We start from the raw sequence: 19128 nt of genomic DNA, 5'->3' as shown, positions 1-19128 counted from the left end.
GCTGAGCTGGGGGCAGAGACCGAGGCCAGGGCAGGGTGGTCGCTCATCCTGGAGACCGCTGTGGGGAGTGCAGCGATCTGCGCGGTGAGGGCATCTAACGTGCTCGTCGCGGCCTGGGAGCCGGACTGAAGATCGCTGATCTCTCCGGTGACACGGGTGAAGGCAGTAGTAAGCTCTGAGCAGAGAGAGGCAAGTTGGCAACTGTGACTTCTTACTACTGCCTCTAGGGGGACGGGGCTCAGGGGCGTCACAGGGACCGTCCGCTCCTTGGGTTTGCCTGGGTCCATAATGGCTTCGACGTTCTGTTGTGCTCGCGCACCAGAACCTGACCCGTGTGGCGAAACCCAAGACAGACAGACACGAGATGACTTCTAAGTCTACAAAGGGGGGTTTTATTGTGGGAGGGAAATGTATGGTGAAAAAAGGCGTTCTGTTAGTGGGATGTGTGAATAAACTATGTGTGGTGTCCCGTGGTTTGCGTGTATAACTATGTGTGAGTGTTTTTAGCCAATGTGTGGTGCGGTATGTAAATGACCAGGAGGTGTTGAAGAAATGTGCGTGCACCTGGCGAGAAAGTCCAGTCCGTGATCCAAGAGGGGTTGTCCGAGAAAATCCAGGTCCGAGATCTGGGAAGTCGAGTCCGAAAGGAGGGGTCCAGGTAGAGGGACAAGGGGGGAGATCGCAGGAGAGGTCCGGGGAGAAACGTGAAGGTCGCTGGGGACGAGGGAGACGCGGGGAGCCGTGGAAATCGCGGAGGGAGAGTCTTGGGAGGAAACAGAGACACGAAGATAAGACACTGGGGAATAAACAGAAAGCAAGGAACGCTGGAGGGCTTATCAGAACTTCACCGCAGGGTTCAGTACGTCGAAGCACTGAGAGACGTTCTGGGAGGCTTTTTGTAGAAGGCTGCCTGATTGCCACAGGTGTGCCTGATGGATGATGGCAAACACCTGGTGCAGTGCAGCGCTCGTCTCAAAGCGCGAGCCGAGCGCTCGGATGTTTCCGGCACGTCCGAGCTGGGGGAGTGGCTTGAACGTGCCGGGGAGGCAGCTCGGGGTGGTGTAACCACAACAGTGCTGTTCTCTCTCTTGATGCTGATAAAGCTTTTGACAGACAGGAATTGAGTTACCTATGGCTGGTCATGGAGAGATCCGGATTTGGGCCTAACTTCATCACCATGACACAAACTCTATACAGTCATGCTACAGCATCAGTTCTCGCAGGAACATGTCAATCACAACCTTTCCTTTACATCGCGGAACCAGACAAGTCTGTCCACTTTCCCCTTTGCTCTTTGCCTTGCCCCTAGAACCCCTGGGTCATTCCATCAGAGAGAGTGACACAATATTTCCTATAACCATAGACCAATCTAGACATTATATTTCATTATGTGCAGATGATTGTCTTCTTTTTCATATCTAATATTCGGACATCACTACTGCAGGTCCTAAAACTCTTTGATCTATTTAAAGGGATGGCAGGATATACAATCAACTGGACTAAACCTGCTCTTCTTCCATTGAATATCGCTGCATTAAATACCAGTTTGACTGCTGACATCCCTAAATGTACATCCTTTACATACCTTGGCATAAAGATTTACCCCAGTCTTAGTAGAATAGTTCAGGAAAACTTTCTTGGCTGTGAAAAAGACAATCGCAGATGATTTGAAGAGGTGTGGCTCTCTTATGTGTCTTTACAAGGCAGTGCTACAACTATCAAAATGAAAATTTTGCCTCGGATTAATTTTTTGTTTTTTATGATCCCCCCTAGCACCACCACCTAAATTTATCACAGAAATGCACTCCCTCATATCACAGTTCATTTGGGGTGGAAAGCATGCATGAATCAAACTTACAACCTTACAAAGAACCAAACACACTGGAGGCTTAGCTGTCCCAAACCTTAATTTTTATTATTATGCTTTTCAAATTAGACCACGGCATGTTTGGAGAAACCAGGAATCTGAGGTCCCCTGGTGGGCTATGGAGGCAGCACACGTGAAGCCACACCATCTGGAGGACTTATTATATACAGGCAAGGTGCGCAAAAACATTAATCTACAATACCGGAGCATTGTAACCAATTCTATTGATGTATGGAAAAAAGTGGAACTGATGATAGGCAAGATAGATTTATTTCGTCAAACATCTCCACTAATGGAATAATTATCACCTTAAATCAGCTGGGCAGCCTTTTACATGTCCCTCATGGTCACAAAAAGGTGTCTTCACTCTCAGTGATATTTTTAACAATAATGGACTTACAAGATATTAGGGAGGAATATGATTTACCGGGCACCTATTTCTTTTTTTACTTGAGACTGAGATCTACAATGAAAACATATGGGGTGCCCTGGAATGGGCCTTTGCCGAAGCACCCTATGGAAGAGTGGATCGGTCCTGGTCGGGGTACTCAGGGGACAGTGACACGTATATATAACTCTCTGCTTGATCACTCTACTAAGACACTGACAGTTGAAGAGGTGTGGGCCAGGGAACTCCGCACACAAGCCTGTCCCTTAGCATTTGTTCGAATGTTGTGCTGTAGTTGTAAGTTTTTGCAATACCATATGAGCGCATTTTAACTGTGTATATGAGCACATTTTACTAGTATGTGTGTAAGTGTTTCAGTACTCAGTGTGTGTGTGTGTGTGTGTGTGTGTGTGTGTGTGTGTGTGTGTGTGTGTGTGTGTGTGTGTGTGTGTGTGTGTGTGGTTTTCAGTATAGTATATGAACGAGTTGATTCTGAATAATGTCCTTCACGGCCCCTCATACACACACACACACACACACACACACACAAACAATATTGTATTCTGTAAATTGTGTTTTATTCTGTATACACAACATCCATTGTACGTCTGTCCATCTTAGGAGAGAGATCCCACTGCTGTTGCTCTCCCAGAGGTCTCTTCCTTTTTTTCCCTCCCTGTTAAAGGGTTTTATTTTCAGGGAGTTGTTCCTGTGAGGGTCTAAGAACAGGATGCCACAAAGCCAGTTGGCAGTGACAGCATTGTAGAACGTGCCACAAAGACAGTTGGCAACAAGTCACAACGTGGCAAGATGAACTCAAATGGCACCATTCCTTCACAACAAGCCATCAAGGAGCCTAAAAGAACAGAAACTCTAGAACAAATTTGTAAATGTAGTCATCCATTAATCCAATTTTTATATCATTTATCCAACTCAAGGGTTTGGGGGGGGTCTGAACCCCATCCCAGCAGGCATTGGTTGGGAGGCAGGGAGACATCCTGGACAGCTTCTCAGAAACACACACACACACACACACACACACACACACACACACACACACACACACACACACACACACACACACACACACACACACACACACACACACACACTATTAAAACCTATTACACAATTTAGGGGCTCCAAACAGCTGACATTTGTGTCTTTGGACTGTGGGACCAGAGGAAAAATTTTAAGCCATTCATGTTTAAATGAACTAAACTTGCAAATATATTGGTCTGGAAAATATGGCTGACACAAACGAAAAATATTTTGGTAAGCGAGCAGAAACATAAGGCAAATAAGAGCGTCAAATAAGGCAAAACCACTGTGTTGCTTCACTTTTAAATATGTCTTACATTAATATCAAATGCTCCTCTGTGATATCAACAGCATCTTGAAATACATTATGTTAACTCTTAATTTATTTTGTTTACGGAATGATAAATTGCATAGCGGAATCAAGTAAAGCTATCTCTTCCCAATTAATAAAGATGTCATCTCATCATCAGCCACTTCTGCGGGGTCAGGTCATGGTGGCAGCAAACTAAGTAGGGCACTCCAGACAACCCTCTCCCCAGCAACACCCTCCAGCTCCTCCTGGGGGATCCCAAGGAGTTCCCAGGCCAGATTGAACATATAGTCCCTCCAGCAAGTTCTGGGTCTACCCCGGGGTCTCCTCCCATTAAGAAGCATAGAATATTAATTACTTTCATTACAGAATAAATCAGGTTGATGAATATGAAACATGTAGTGAAACAAATGCAATCCAAAACTTTATATAAATTTGTGAAACACAACACCAACCATCAGCATGTCCCTGAATGGATATGGTGCCCTGGCTGAAGTCATAAAGGTTTATAAGCATTAAGCGTGCCAAACATTGGCTGCCAATTATGGTTGTAATGTGGCAGGCACTACTCTTAAACTTTGAGCTGATCTATTTATACAGTTTGATTTGCTAGACATGTCAGATTAAATTATCTGATTTAAAAGCACTAATGGAAACTTTGAAAATATAATATGTTTCGTATTTTACTATTAAATCTCAATATTTACATTAATGTCATTGTGTATAAAATCTTAAAAACATGTTAGCATTGTCATTACTTAGTGTGCCTAAAAATATTATAATAAAGTGTTTGTATAAAATATATGATTGTTTAGTAATGGCTCACTGTAGCACACACTGGATGTATGTGAAAGGTAAAATTTTCAAATCTTCATGGAGTGGAGCAGCGAAAAGTTTAAAGAAAATCAAATACACAATAGCCTTTTAAAGCCATGTCCATATTTAGTTTCTGCTTGCATGGCAGATTGACCTCGATATAAGCGGGCTCATCATGAGATGAAGAGGCTGCAGGGGATTTCAGACTCTTCCAACCTGTGGTAAGTCAGAATGATGGCCTCGGTTGCATTAGAAAAGAACTTTGATTTATAGTGTTTCTTAAAGTGATATAACCAAAGTCTGGTGTGAGGTGTTTGATTGTTTGAATTATGAAGTCATTAATAAAATATAACCAATGACAAGTTTTAAAAAATATCAAAATAGTAAATTCTTTTAAGTTAATGCTTTGATATTTGATCATTTAAAAAAAACAAAATGAATTAAAAAATTGTGAAATATGCAAATTAATAAATAATTGTGGCATTGTATATATTTTATGTAGTATGGACACGTAATATCAATTAAAATCTAAATGATCACAAATGATTGTTCACATTTAGGGTCGACAGTCGGGAAACATTTCTCAGTGATTGGGTAGAAGAAAAAGGTGAGTTACACAAATATCACAATTCGCTGAATCCCTTTGCTAAGTTTAGAATACAAAGCAAATACACATTTGTGTAACAGGCAAGTAATTCATTTTAATGGTCTGGGTACAGAAAACTACCACCATGAGTACGGATGCGGAGATGGCCGTTTATGGCAAGGCTGCCATTTATCTCCGTAAGCCTGAGAAAGAGAGGCTTGAGGCCCAAAGCAAACCTTTTGATGCCAAGAGTGCTGCATATGTGGCTGATGTTAAGGAGCTGTACCTCAAATGTACAATCCTGAAGAAAGACGGTGGCAAAGTCACCGTTAAAGTGCTTGACACCCAGGAGGTAGGTGAAAGTTCATTTGAAAGAATTAGTTAGAATAATACTTGCAGAACTTTTTTCAAGACAAATAAACTCTCTTTCCGTGCTTTAGGAGAAAACGGTTAAGGAGGATGATGTGACCCCAATGAACCCTCCCAAGTTTGACAAAATTGAGGACATGGCCATGATGACCCATCTCAATGAAGCCTCTGTGCTGTATAACCTCAAAGAGCGTTATGCTGCATGGATGATTTACGTGAGAAAGCATACTGGCTAAAGAACAATATTCATCTAGGACCCATGGACAGCATATGGTAAATGTTCATCTGTCTCTCATCTCTCTTAGACCTACTCTGGGCTCTTCTGTGCCACCGTGAACCCCTACAAGTGGCTCCCAGTGTACGATTCTGAGGTTGTTGCTGCCTACAGAGGCAAAAAACGTATGGAGGCTCCACCCCATATCTTCTCTGTCTCTGACAATGCCTATCAGTTCATGCTTACTGGTACGTCCTAGTCATAAAAATATATTAATTGACATTGCAATGAATTTCTGTTACATAAATGTAAAACACATTTCTTTCCTTTTCCTTTAACAGACAGGGAGAACCAGTCCATCTTGATCACGTACGTTTCACATTTGTTGATCCTCTATAATACCAACATGATCAAAGACATTGAGTAAATTCTATTAATCTGTGTATTTATAAATCTTTACCCAGTGGAGAATCTGGTGCTGGAAAGACTGTGAACACTAAGCGTGTCATTCAGTACTTTGCCACAATCTCTGTGGGTGGAGACAAGAAGAAGGAGCAAACTTCTGGGAAGATGCAGGTATATTTACTCAAGTAGTTTTCAAACAAATAAGAAACATTCCTGGAGTTAAATATGTATATATATATATATCAATGTTATATCTAAAACTCCACTTGTAGGGTTCACTGGAAGATCAGATTATTGCAGCCAATCCCTTGCTGGAGGCCTACGGTAATGCCAAGACTGTGAGGAATGACAACTCCTCTCGCTTTGTAAGTGTGGATAACCATACATGTATATCAAATGTTCTGGATTGTATAATGCTTCTGTAGTGGGATGTTAAAAATCATCCTTTTCCTGACAGGGTAAATTCATCAGAATCCATTTTGGCACTTCTGGTAAACTGGCTAGTGCTGATATTGAGACTTGTAAGTATCAATCATATGTGCTAAATTTAAACAATAGACTATAAGACGGAGTTTGTTATTGTGAATAACATCGCGGGCTGTGATTTGTTTGCAGGCACAGACTGAAGGATGGTACTGCATGATTATCACAGCCATGATGTTATTGCTATAACACACAACATCAAGTGTTCTATTTTATTTTCACAACTGTTCAACAAAGTAAAGAAAATGAACCCAGAAATATTGTTTGAAATGCTTTTTTAAATAAGAGCAATTTCTTCCACTTAAAAAGTAGTTCCACCACAAGTGGCTTATTGCAATGCAACATGGATCAAGCAATACTGTGGAAAAAAATATCACTAGATAATAATATCACTACTTGCAATTTAACACATTACATACATTATTAGAATGACTTTTATGCATGCTCAATAATCCAGGTAAGAAAATCATAGAAAGCTGAATCAGTTCATCTGGACACAACATTTATTGACTGAGAAATGTTTCATGACTTACCTAAGTGACCTCTTCAGTCTCAACTGAAAACTACAAAGCAAGTTATTAATTTCTTTAAAATTTAGATTAATCCCTTCAATCTTATAAGGGTGGGGATACCTGCAGTCAGTTGAGACTGAAGAGGTCATTTAGATAACTGATCAAACATTTCTATGTCAAACATTGTGTCCAGATGAACTGATTCAATTTGCTGTGATTATTATAATAAATAACTATGAACATGAATTTAATGACAACATTAGTAAAAACTGCAAGCTAGGTTGCTGCATTTTCATGAAATAATTGTCTTGGTAAATCTTAATCGCTACACTGATGTCCATTGTGAAGTTACAGAAGGTGTGCTGTAGGATTATTATCACATTAAACCAAAAGGGATGATTTGATACATATCCATTGTTGACACAATCACTTGATGACAACCGCTGAAATCAGCTGTTGGTGAAATCAGCCATTACAAGCGGAATAGAGGTCACGTGATACAGTACCTGTGATGTTATCATAAATAACACATAGATCTCAGCCAATCAGATTGCTTGATGACAATCCACTGTTGTATAAAGTATTACAATATTGATTTGCTACAGTTTTAAACATGAATAACACTTACAGATCTGCTGGAGAAGTCCAGAGTGACATTCCAGCTTCCAGATGAGAGAGGCTACCACATCTTCTACCAGATGATGACCAACCACAAACCTGAGCTGATTGGTGAGCTGAATAACAGCAAGTAGAAAATGACTACAAACCAAGAAGTTAATTGCTTTAACATTCCACTTAATAATCCCTTCAATCTTTCCTAATTTATAGAAATGACGCTCATCACCAGCAACCCATATGATTTCCCCATGTGCAGCCAGGGTCAGATCTCTGTGGCTAGCATTGATGACAAAGAAGAGTTGGTTGCTACTGATGTTAGTTATCTTCACTTTAACATCCAAACAGCATTTTTTATCTATTTTCTTTTGAGTATTTAACTATAGATATCCTGTGAAATACGATGTCCAATTTTTTAAATTTTTTAATTTAATGTCACAACCTGTTGTAAATGCAGACAGCCATTGATATCCTGGGCTTCAGCAATGAGGAGAAGATGTACATCTACAAGCTGACAGGTGCTGTGCTTCACCATGGTAACATGAAGTTCAAGCAGAAGCAGCGTGAGGAGCAGGCTGAGCCAGATGGCAATGAGGGTGAGTATTACATTTATTCTGGATGCGGATAAGTTCAAAATGATGACATTTCATTAGTATTGAAGGATTTATTTTCCTTGATGACAAATTTAACAATTAATGTCACAACAATTATTGTTAGGTTAATAGTCCTGCAATTGCCCTTGACCAAGGCACTGGCTGTCGAATCAGTCTTACCCTGGGCTTATTTGTACTGTGGCTTCCCACTGCTCCTACATAGTTAGGATGGGTCAAATGCAGAGGGCTTATTTCCCCTCAGAGATCAATAAAGTCATATTAACAAACCTTAATAATTTAAATGTATTATATATTACTTTTTAGATGCTGACAAGATTGCTTATCTGTTGGGCCTTAACTCTGCTGATATGCTGAAGGCTCTGTGCTACCCCAGGGTAAAGGTTGGAAATGAGTTTGTTACAAAAGGACAGACTGTGCCTCAGGTGAGCTCTGTGCATTTATATGTGCTATGCCAATCTGTTGTGGAACTGATTTCCGTAATTAATCTTTCTCTCCTTTTTAAAGATTCCAAATATGTTTAATCATACCACGGGTTTCTATAGGTTCATAACTCAGTGAGTGCCCTGGCTAAGTCTATCTATGAGAGAATGTTCTTGTGGATGGTCATCCGTATCAACCAGATGCTGGACACCAAGCAGCCAAGGCAGTTCTTCATTGGTGTCCTGGACATTGCTGGTTTTGAAATCTTTGATGTAAGTTTGAATTACTCATATTTCACCTTTAATAGGTAGTTTTAATTTCATGATATCAATCTTAACTGTTTAACTATTAACTTATAACAACTAACCATTTCTCGGTTCCAGTTCAACAGCATGGAGCAACTGTGCATCAACTTCACCAATGAGAAGCTGCAGCAGTTCTTCAATCACCATATGTTTGTTCTGGAGCAAGAAGAGTACAAGAAGGAGGGTATCATCTGGGAGTTTATTGACTTTGGCATGGATTTGGCTGCCTGTATTGAGCTTATTGAGAAGGTAAACAATCATCCTTGTATTTAAGGGCAATGGATATTTCAATAATACAATTAATGTTACCATGCGTAGTGTCAAGAATTATCTAATTTTATCCTTTCATATACTGTAGCCCATGGGTATCTTCTCCATCCTTGAAGAGGAGTGCATGTTCCCCAAGGCTTCAGACATAACCTTCAAAAACAAACTGTATGACCAGCATCTTGGAAAAACCAAAGCTTTTGAAAAGCCAAAACCTGCCAAGGGCAAGGCTGAGGCCCACTTCTCTCTGGTGCACTATGCTGGAACTGTGGACTACAATGTCAGTGGGTGGCTGGACAAGAATAAGGATCCTCTGAACGACTCAGTTGTGCAGCTGTATCAGAAGTCTGGAGTTAAATTGCTGCCTGTTTTGTATCCCCCTGTTGTTGAAGGTACCATATCAGCAAATGGCATTGCAATTTTATAGTTTTAACAGATGTTTTCCTTTTTTAACAGAGGTTTTTCCTTTTTTTTCTCTCAATTCTAAGACTCCTTACAGTAATGTATTGTGTTAGTAATGTATTGCATTATTAAATGTGTGTATTAAAATCTTCTTTGGGATGACCTGAAAATGTTTTTATCATAAATGAAATTAAACAACAGACATCAGAAAAGCTTGTGATATTTCATAACAGAAGCTGGAGGTGGCAAGAAGGGAGGCAAAAAGAAGGGTGGATCTATGCAGACTGTGTCTTCACAGTTCAGGGTAAGACTTAAAAACTTAATAATTATAATTCATAAGTCTCTCTCTCTCTCTCTCTCTTCTCTCTCGCTCTCTCTCTCTATATATATACATACTATATATAGCATTTTTTTCCGAAACCGTCAATGGTGTTGAGTGCTCGACTAATGAGGAGCGGAATATCAACACGGATACAGGAAGAAAGATTTTAATGCATAGCAGTACAGGCCTGTTTCGTGTGTCTCGCACTCATCAACAGCTGATGAGATGCATTTCTTTCTTTCTTTCTTTCTTTTCAATATGCAGGAAAACTTGGGAAAGCTGATGACTAACTTGAGGAGCACCCATCCTCACTTTGTGCGTTGCCTGATCCCAAATGAGTCAAAAACTCCAGGTATCTTAACTGTGACTAATGCTTTTGTCACTGTAGGGTACAGTAGCTTACAATTTTAACAAAACTTAAGAGAAAGATGGAATTATGCTTTTGTATTTTTTACAGGTCTGATGGAGAACTTCTTGGTTATCCACCAACTGAGGTGTAACGGTGTACTGGAGGGTATCAGAATTTGCAGAAAAGGTTTCCCCAGCCGAATCCTCTATGGTGACTTCAAGCAGAGGTAATCACTGACATTTCAGTTGTAAGGAGGCTTGTTAAGCACAAAAAAGTAAAAAGCATTACCAAGACATTTTCATGAACTCTCTTACAAAAGGTACAAAGTGCTGAATGCCAGTGTCATCCCTGATGGCCAGTTCATTGACAACAAGAAGGCTTCTGAGAAGCTTCTTGGGTCAATTGATGTTGATCATGAGCAGTACAAGTTTGGACACACTAAGGTAAACATTACTGTCATATCATGATGAAGTAATGAAATTGAATTCCATTTCATAGCTGAAAAACAGTAGAATATGATATTTGTTTTACCCTCCTCAGGTGTTCTTCAAAGCTGGTCTGCTGGGTACTCTTGAGGAGATGCGAGATGAGAAGCTTGCTAAACTGGTCACCATGACTCAGGCCCTCTGCCGTGGTTTCCAAATGAGAAAGGAGTTTATTAAAATGATGGAGCGGAGGTATGTTCCAAGAAATGAATTCAAAAATACAAATTCATGAAATATGCATTCTCAGAATGATGTTGTTCACAACAGTAATTTATTCATCCTTAGGGAAGCCATTTACACCATCCAGTACAACGTCCGCTCTTTCATGAATGTCAAACACTGGCCATGGATGAAGGTGTACTACAAGATCAAGCCTCTTTTGAAGAGTGCTGAAACTGAGAAGGAGCTTGCCAATATGAAGGAGAACTATGAGAAAATGACATCAGATCTGGCTACTGCTCTGGCCAAGAAGAAAGAACTGGAAGAGAAGATGGTTTCTCTTGTGCAAGAGAAGAATGACCTGCAGCTGCAAGTGGCATCTGTTAGTAGACTGCATTACACAGATTTATTTCTGACCTTAAACAGAGGTGATGATAACAGCCTCCATGTTTTTCATTTTTGTTTTTAATGTTGTTGCTTTTTTATGCTTAACTAGGAATCAGAGAATCTGTCAGATGCTGAGGAGAGATGTGAAGGACTTATCAAGAGCAAGATCCAACTGGAGGCTAAACTCAAAGAGACAACTGAGAGACTGGAGGATGAGGAGGAAATTAATGCTGAGCTGACTGCCAAGAAGAGGAAGTTGGAGGATGAATGCTCTGAGCTTAAGAAAGATATTGATGACCTGGAGCTTACCTTGGCCAAAGTGGAGAAGGAGAAACATGCCACCGAGAACAAGGTTCATGAATGTTTGTTTATTCTGCTAATATATCGACCTGCATTAATATGAATAGAATTATATGCTATTTATGTTATCTATCTTGATCTTTACATATCTTTTATTTCATTTTATTTGCATATGTAGGTGAAGAACCTGACTGAGGAGATGGCCTCTCAGGATGAAAGCATTGCTAAGCTGACAAAGGAGAAAAAAGCCCTTCAAGAGGCACATCAACAGACTCTTGATGATCTGCAGGCAGAAGAAGATAAAGTCAATACTCTGACCAAATCCAAAACCAAGCTTGAGCAGCAAGTGGATGATGTGAGGCTTTTGAAAATTTAATCAGCCACTAAGATTTTTAAAAGAGATATTTCTGCTCTTAAAATGTAATTAAAAATATGTTAATTTGCAGCTTGAAGGTTCTCTGGAGCAAGAGAAGAAGCTCCGAATGGACCTTGAGAGAGCCAAGAGGAAGCTTGAGGGTGATCTGAAACTGGCTCAGGAATCCATTATGGACCTTGAGAATGACAAACAGCAGTCTGAGGAAAAACTGAAGAAGTAATTGTTTCATTAACAATTGTGGATAAGGTTTAATAATACAGTCAAAGTATACATTTTAGGATTAAACCTTTAAAAGAGCTAACTGTAAAATTTATTCATTAGGAAGGACTTTGAGACAAGCCAGCTTCTGAGTAAGATTGATGATGAACAATCTTTGGGTGCTCAACTACAGAAGAAGATCAAGGAGCTCCAGGTCTTTTCAAGTTTTTAAAAAACCTTGTTTTTCCTTAATGAAGCACACACTGTGTTATGTGTAAAAGTTTATATTTTAATCCAATATTAATTTTAAAGGCTCGTATTGAGGAATTGGAGGAAGAAATTGAGGCTGAGCGTGCTGCTCGTGCCAAGGTTGAGAAGCAGAGAGCTGACCTCTCCAGGGAACTTGAAGAGATCAGTGAGAGACTTGAGGAGGCTGGAGGAGCCACTGCTGCTCAGATTGAGATGAACAAGAAGCGTGAAGCTGAGTTCCAGAAGCTGCGTCGTGACCTTGAGGAGTCCACTTTGCAACACGAAGCAACTGCTGCTGCACTCCGCAAAAAGCAGGCTGACAGTGTTGCAGAGCTGGGAGAGCAGATTGACAACCTGCAGCGTGTCAAGCAGAAGCTTGAAAAGGAGAAGAGTGAATACAAGATGGAAATTGATGACCTCTCCAGCAACATGGAGGCTGTTGCAAAGACCAAGGTACTATAAGGCTATTCTTACATGCAAATTCTGTAAACACAAATTGTTGAAAAAAGTCTGAAAAAGTGGAATACCTTTCCCTGACTATTCCAATTTTAATTAACAGGGAAATCTTGAAAAGATGTGCCGCACCCTTGAAGACCAGCTCAGTGAACTCAAAGCTAAGAATGATGAGACTGTTCGCCAGATAAATGATATAAGTGGTCAGCGGGCAAGACTGATGACAGAGAATGGTACGTATTGCCGTCAAAACATATTTTTGTGGGCGTCGGGGAGGCGTGGCGGTCTATTCCGTTGCCTACCAACATGGGAATCGCCGGTTCGAAGCCCCATGTTACCTCCAGCTTGGTCGGGCATTCCTACAGACACAATTGGCTTTGTCTGCAGGTGGGAAGCCGGATGTGGGTATGTGTGCTGGTTGGTGCACCAGTGCCACCTTTGGTCGGTCAGGGCGCCTGTTCAGAGAGGAGGGGGAACTAGGTGGAATAGCGTGAGCCTCCCACATGCTACGGCCCCCTGGTGAAACTCCTCACTGTCAGGTGGAAAGAAGTGGCTGGCAACTCTTGCAGGAGGCATGAAGGGGGCATGCTGCCCTCCCCGGATCGGCAGTAGGGGTGGAGCAGCGACCGGGATGGCTTGGAAGCGTGGGGTAGTTGGACAAATTCCATTGGGGAGAAAAAAGGGGGGGGGAAAGTGCCAACTACAGGCTTTATTTTTGTATGTAAGTTTAAGGATGGTATTGGTTTAAGAAATTATTCTAGGCCACACCAAATGAAATTTTCAAAATGTATAAATTTTAAAAAGATTAATTTAATTTTCAACCAGGTGAGTTTGGTCGTCAGATGGAAGAGAAGGACGCTCTGGTCTCCCAACTGACCAGAGGAAAACAGGCCTTCACACAGCAGATTGAAGAGCTTAAGAGACAGGTTGAAGAGGAGGTTAAGGTGAGTTATGATTACACTTGAGATTTCATATGAATTTCAAAGGGAATTTTAAGTTCATTAAATTGTTTACTAAAAAACACCCCAAAAACCTTATCTAGGCCAAGAATGCTCTTGCCCATGGTTTGCAATCCGCTCGCCATGACTGTGATCTTCTGAGGGAGCAGTTTGAAGAGGAGCAGGAGGCCAAGGCTGAGCTGCAGCGTGGAATGTCTAAGGCCAACAGTGAAGTGGCCCAGTGGAGAACCAAGTATGAAACTGATGCTATCCAGCGCACTGAGGAGCTGGAGGAGTCTAAGTGAGTCAATTATTCATTTTCTCGTATTCATCTCTATTTCGTTTTTTTTTCATTTGACTTTTTCTGTTATATACATGATTATTTTGACAATTGTTTAACAGGAAAAAGCTTGCCCAGCGTCTCCAGGAAGCTGAGGAGCAGATTGAGGCTGTGAATTCCAAGTGTGCCTCTCTGGAGAAGACCAAACAGAGACTCCAGGGTGAAGTGGAGGACCTCATGATTGATGTGGAGAGAGCAAATAGTCTTGCTGCAAATCTTGACAAAAAGCAGAGAAACTTTGATAAGGTGTGATCTTGTCTATCCCTATAAATGCTATAGCCACTGAAATGAGAACCTTTTACCTACAAATTTTCCCACAATTATCAAACAGGTCTTGGCAGAATGGAAACAGAAATATGAAGAGGGTCAGGCAGAGCTCGAAGGAGCTCAGAAAGAGGCTCGTTCTCTCAGCACTGAGCTGTTCAAGATGAAGAACTCCTATGAGGAGGCTCTTGACCAGCTGGAGACCATGAAGCGTGAGAACAAGAACCTGCAACGTGAGTATTCACTATTATAAACATCCATCATATTTGATATAACATTAGTGTATATTAGCCTGGATGAATGACATAACCTACATTTCAGTGCTTAAAAATACTAAACATATGTAACCCACTGCAGAGGAGATCTCAGATCTGACTGAGCAGATTGGTGAGACTGGAAAGAGCATCCATGAGCTGGAGAAATCCAAGAAGCAGGTGGAGACAGAGAAGGCTGAGATCCAGACTGCTCTTGAGGAGGCTGAGGTAAAATAATCATTGAATGGAAAGAGTTCAACATTTGCAATGGACATTGTGGGTTTTTTTTGTGAGCAATATACAAATAAAATAGAACAAGGAGGCAAATACAACAAAACATTCAAAAGTTAAGAAGGGCCTTATATGGAAAATTCTGATTTTAGGGAACTCTGGAACATGAAGAGTCCAAGATTCTGCGTGTCCAGCTGGAACTCAACCAAATTAAGGGTGAGGTTGACAGGAAATTGGCAGAGAAGGATGAGGAGATGGAGCAAATCAAGAGGAACAGCCAGAGGGTGGTTGACTCCATGCAGAGCACTCTGGACTCTGAGGTCAGGAGCAGGAATGATGCCCTGAGAATTAAGAAGAAGATGGAGGGAGACCTGAATGAGATGGAGATTCAGCTGAGCCATGCTAACCGCCAGGCTGCTGAGGCCCAGAAGCAGTTGAGGAATGTTCAGGGACAACTTAAGGTACATAACATAACAACTGTACAAACAAGCACTGTATATAACCCAATCTGATATATTTTTAACTATTTCCATCTCAAAATCTTCACACAAGGATGCCCAGTTGCACCTTGATGATGCTGTCAGAGCACAGGAGGATCTGAAGGAGCAGGCTGCCATGGTGGATCGTAGAAATGGTCTCATGATGGCTGAAATTGAGGAGCTGAGGGCTGCTCTTGAACAGACAGAGAGAGGCCGCAAAGTGGCTGAACAAGAGCTGGTAGATGCTAGTGAACGTGTTGGACTGTTGCACACTCAGGTGAGCAACAAACTGTCTTTATGCATGCTAAATATTCCAAGTTATAAAAATCACAGAAAGTAAAATCAGTTCATCTGGACACAACATTTCATGAGAGAGAAACGTTTCATCACTCATCTAAGTGACCATTGGAAACTGAAGTGGTCACTTAGATGAATGATGAAACGTTTCTCTCACAATAAAAGTTGCGTTCAGATGAACCGATTCAACTTTCTGTGGAAAAAAAAACTATTTCAATACTGATTTTAGTTGATACTTTATCCATTTCATTGTCTGCGTCTTATTGACAATGTGCGTGAGTTTACAGTCATCTGTAAAATGAAACTCTTTCAGAATACAAGCCTTCTTAACACAAAGAAGAAGCTTGAGGCTGACCTTGTTCAGGTCCAAAGTGAAGTGGATGACACTGTTCAGGAAGCCAGAAATGCAGAAGAGAAGGCCAAGAAGGCCATCACTGATGTAGGTTTACATTCTTGTTGTCAGAGCCTTTGTTAGTCCGCAAATCTGGAGGAGCACACATCACTTATAAAACTGTAAATGATTACTTTTTAGGCTGCTATGATGGCTGAGGAGCTGAAGAAAGAGCAGGATACAAGTGCTCACCTAGAGAGAATGAAGAAGAACTTGGAGGTCACTGTCAAGGACCTGCAGCATCGTCTAGATGAGGCTGAGAACCTGGCCATGAAGGGTGGCAAGAAGCAACTCCAGAAACTGGAATCTAGGGTAAGATAAAACAAGAAACACGACATGATAAAACGTACATAGTTGAACTGATGAAAAAATATTCGAGCATAAACTGTATTTTTAATGTCTAATTGTTCTCTACAGGTGCATGAGCTGGAAACAGAAGTTGAGGCTGAACAGAGACGTGGAGGAGATGCTGTTAAGGGTGTTCGCAAATATGAGAGGAGGGTGAAGGAACTTACTTACCAGGTATATTATCTTCATCTCAGATTCAACCTATCAATTAACTGCATTGCCGCAATCAAATGAACTCTTCCTCAAAACTAAAATTCCCTATTTACTTTAGACTGAAGAGGACAAAAAGAATGGTGCTAGGCTGCAGGATCTAGTAGACAAACTTCAGCTGAAGGTGAAAGCCTACAAGAGGCAGGCTGAGGAAGCGGTAAGTTTTAATTTCAGAGAAATGAAATTGTTCTTGCCATGTTTTAATTTAAATCATTTTAAGTGACATCCGTGTAATTCATAACCGATGCCATATATGATGGTTCTACAGGAAGAACAGGCCAACTCTTACCTGTCCAAGTGTAGGAAGATTCAGCATGAACTGGAGGAGGCTGAGGAACGTGCTGACATCGCTGAGTCTCAAGTCAACAAACTGAGAGCTAAGAGCCGGGACTCTGGCAAGGTAAATGTGTGTAAGAACATAACTGATAATCAGTCTGCATGACATAAAATGTTAATTTCTTTTACATAAAGACTAAATATCTTAATGTATTCTATCTCTTTATTGTTTACAGGGAAAAGAAGCTGCTGAATAGATTTGCCAAATTTCTCTATTATATACATTTTCTTATTCAGAATTCATAAAATATGAATCATCTGTTATAAATAAATAATGCTGCAAATAATTCTCTTGTTTCATTTAATTAACCAAGCAGTTTTATTGTATCTGCTGTATTAAAGTCTCTAGTTAGTTGAAATTAGACCTTTTTTCTGATATAAATGACAATCAATTTAAATGGCCATCCACCGAAAGTCTAACCCCAGCAAAAAAACCCAAAAGAAACAATACATATAAAAGTGAGAAACAATGGCCTTTGATATCATAGACATCTTTCATAATATTATTTGAATTAGGTTTTAAACTCCACTTAAACATAGACTAACGGTTCAGGGTTAGATTTTTTGAATTACCCTATTTCTATAACATATGATCCACAGGTTGATAAAGAACAATATGGTAAATAAGCATTACATTAGTTGTCTATATGTTTCTGTTTATTGCTCTCTGATTGCATTTAGAACTCAAATGTCTTTATTCACTTAGCAACAAAAATATGAAGGAGGTGGTGGCATTGTTGCAGAGTTAAATATCTGAGAACACGGTTGACAGTACAGGTTATTCCAGCGCATTATTTCTTTAGGTTTAGTGTTTAACTGCTTATTGCTTATTGATCAATTTATTCATTATTAACTTGTGCTTAGTCATCATTTTATTTCATATATTGGTCTCTGTAAAGCACTTTGTGACAAGTTGCTTTGTTTACAAGGACACTTGGTGTCACAAAAGTGAAACACAACTGTTTTACTCTTGTGAACAGAACAATAGTAGACCATTGTCTTAATTCTTTAACTAGCATTAGGCCTTGTATTGACTCGCATTTTCAGTTGAGTGACTAACGTCACAAATTATTTATAAAACATGCTGATTGGAACTTAACATTGATGTTGTAAATTAGATGTTTTCGCATCAGTTTAAAAGAGAAAATGTAGCTAAATAGAATTATGTTTTTAGAAACACCTTCTAACTCCCAACTATATTATATTATGCCTAATGGACTTGAATTGAGTTTGACAGTTGACAAATAAACAAGGAAATTAGTTCTTAAAATTTGTGAACTTCAAAAATCAATGAAACACTGCAGCCAAACCTGTATTGTTTTAATAAATTCAATTAGTGATAAATAAATAAATTAAATCGAAAGGAAGACAGTCTGAGTTCCATCACCTCAGGTGGCACAACACCATCAGCTTAGAGCTGCAGCACCAGACTATCCGCAAATGTGTCAAGAGACTGAGTTTGGTGATGTGCCATAGCAAAATGAACCAGATCACAACCTATCGCCTGAGAGAGCAGTCGACCATTTAGGTGCCTCTCGGCATGCAATCCCTCAAGCATACTACACCTTACAGTGCTGAGTGCACCACAGTTGCCATCCTTGAGTTCCGAGGAATTGTCCGCAGCTCAACAAGAAGACCCATGTATAGGGGAAATCTGATCAGCCTTTCTGAAGAAAGACATTTCAAAAGTGGATAAAGCCAGCCACTGTAAATCCTCCTTACACCTGAGAGAGTGAAAAGCTAGAGTTGAGAGACAACATATTGTATAGAGGTACTACTTCTCCAGACAGGACTAGTCGCTCTCAGTTGATTTTGCTTGAGAAATATCGGAAGTTAGTGATGAAGTCCTTTCACGATGATACAGGGCATTTAGGAAGGGACAAAACATATGGACTAATTAGAGACCATTTCTACTGGCCATGGATGAAACCAGAAGATGAAGACTACTGTAAGTCATGCGTTCATTGCATTCAGGGAAAGACTTTGCCTAAAAGAGTTGCTCCCTTGCCACACATGCAAAGCAATGGACCCCTTGATCTAGTATGCATGGATTTTCTTTCCATTGAGCCAGACTCAAGTAATACTGCGAATGTCTTGGTTATAACTGACCATTACACCAGGTACACTCAAGCCTTTCCCGCAAAAGAT

At 40.4% G+C, this 19128-nt stretch overlaps 1 protein-coding gene across 1 annotated transcript; it reads left to right on the top strand.

Annotated features, from left to right (window-relative positions):
* Positions 1-5153: 5153 nt before the first annotated feature.
* Positions 5154-17177, top strand: LOC130121444 (myosin heavy chain, fast skeletal muscle-like). The gene is made up of 39 exons (XM_056290229.1): positions 5154-5360; positions 5449-5592; positions 5683-5839; positions 5933-5960; positions 6056-6167; positions 6269-6361; positions 6454-6517; positions 7622-7720; positions 7820-7923; positions 8064-8202; positions 8524-8642; positions 8763-8912; positions 9024-9194; positions 9304-9604; positions 9848-9918; positions 10201-10288; positions 10394-10511; positions 10605-10728; positions 10826-10962; positions 11056-11311; positions 11426-11668; positions 11795-11971; positions 12063-12208; positions 12314-12404; positions 12503-12892; positions 12999-13125; positions 13718-13836; positions 13935-14131; positions 14233-14416; positions 14502-14667; positions 14792-14916; positions 15072-15380; positions 15472-15675; positions 16009-16134; positions 16228-16398; positions 16504-16608; positions 16706-16801; positions 16913-17044; positions 17157-17177. The coding sequence occupies exons 1-39, from the start codon at positions 5154-5156 to the stop codon at positions 17175-17177; spliced, it is 5811 nt and encodes a 1936-aa protein (XP_056146204.1).
* Positions 17178-19128: the final 1951 nt, after the last annotated feature.

Source organism: Lampris incognitus, chromosome 12 (genome assembly GCF_029633865.1).
Source record: "Lampris incognitus isolate fLamInc1 chromosome 12, fLamInc1.hap2, whole genome shotgun sequence".
NCBI lineage: Eukaryota > Metazoa > Chordata > Actinopteri > Lampriformes > Lampridae > Lampris > Lampris incognitus.
The sequence above is the reverse complement of the archived record's forward strand: the minus strand, read 5'-3'. Positions and strand labels throughout refer to the sequence as shown.

Bases quoted from the DNA above. Each gene is read 5' to 3' on its own strand.
- LOC130121444 (XM_056290229.1), top strand. From the start codon at position 5,154: ATGAGTACGGATGCGGAGATGGCCGTTTATGGCAAGGCTGCCATTTAT. The intron at 9,919-10,200 runs GTAAGACTTAAA...TTCAATATGCAG, and splicing joins CTGTGTCTTCACAGTTCAGG to GAAAACTTGGGAAAGCTGAT. The intron at 15,676-16,008 runs GTGAGCAACAAA...AAACTCTTTCAG, and splicing joins TTGGACTGTTGCACACTCAG to AATACAAGCCTTCTTAACAC.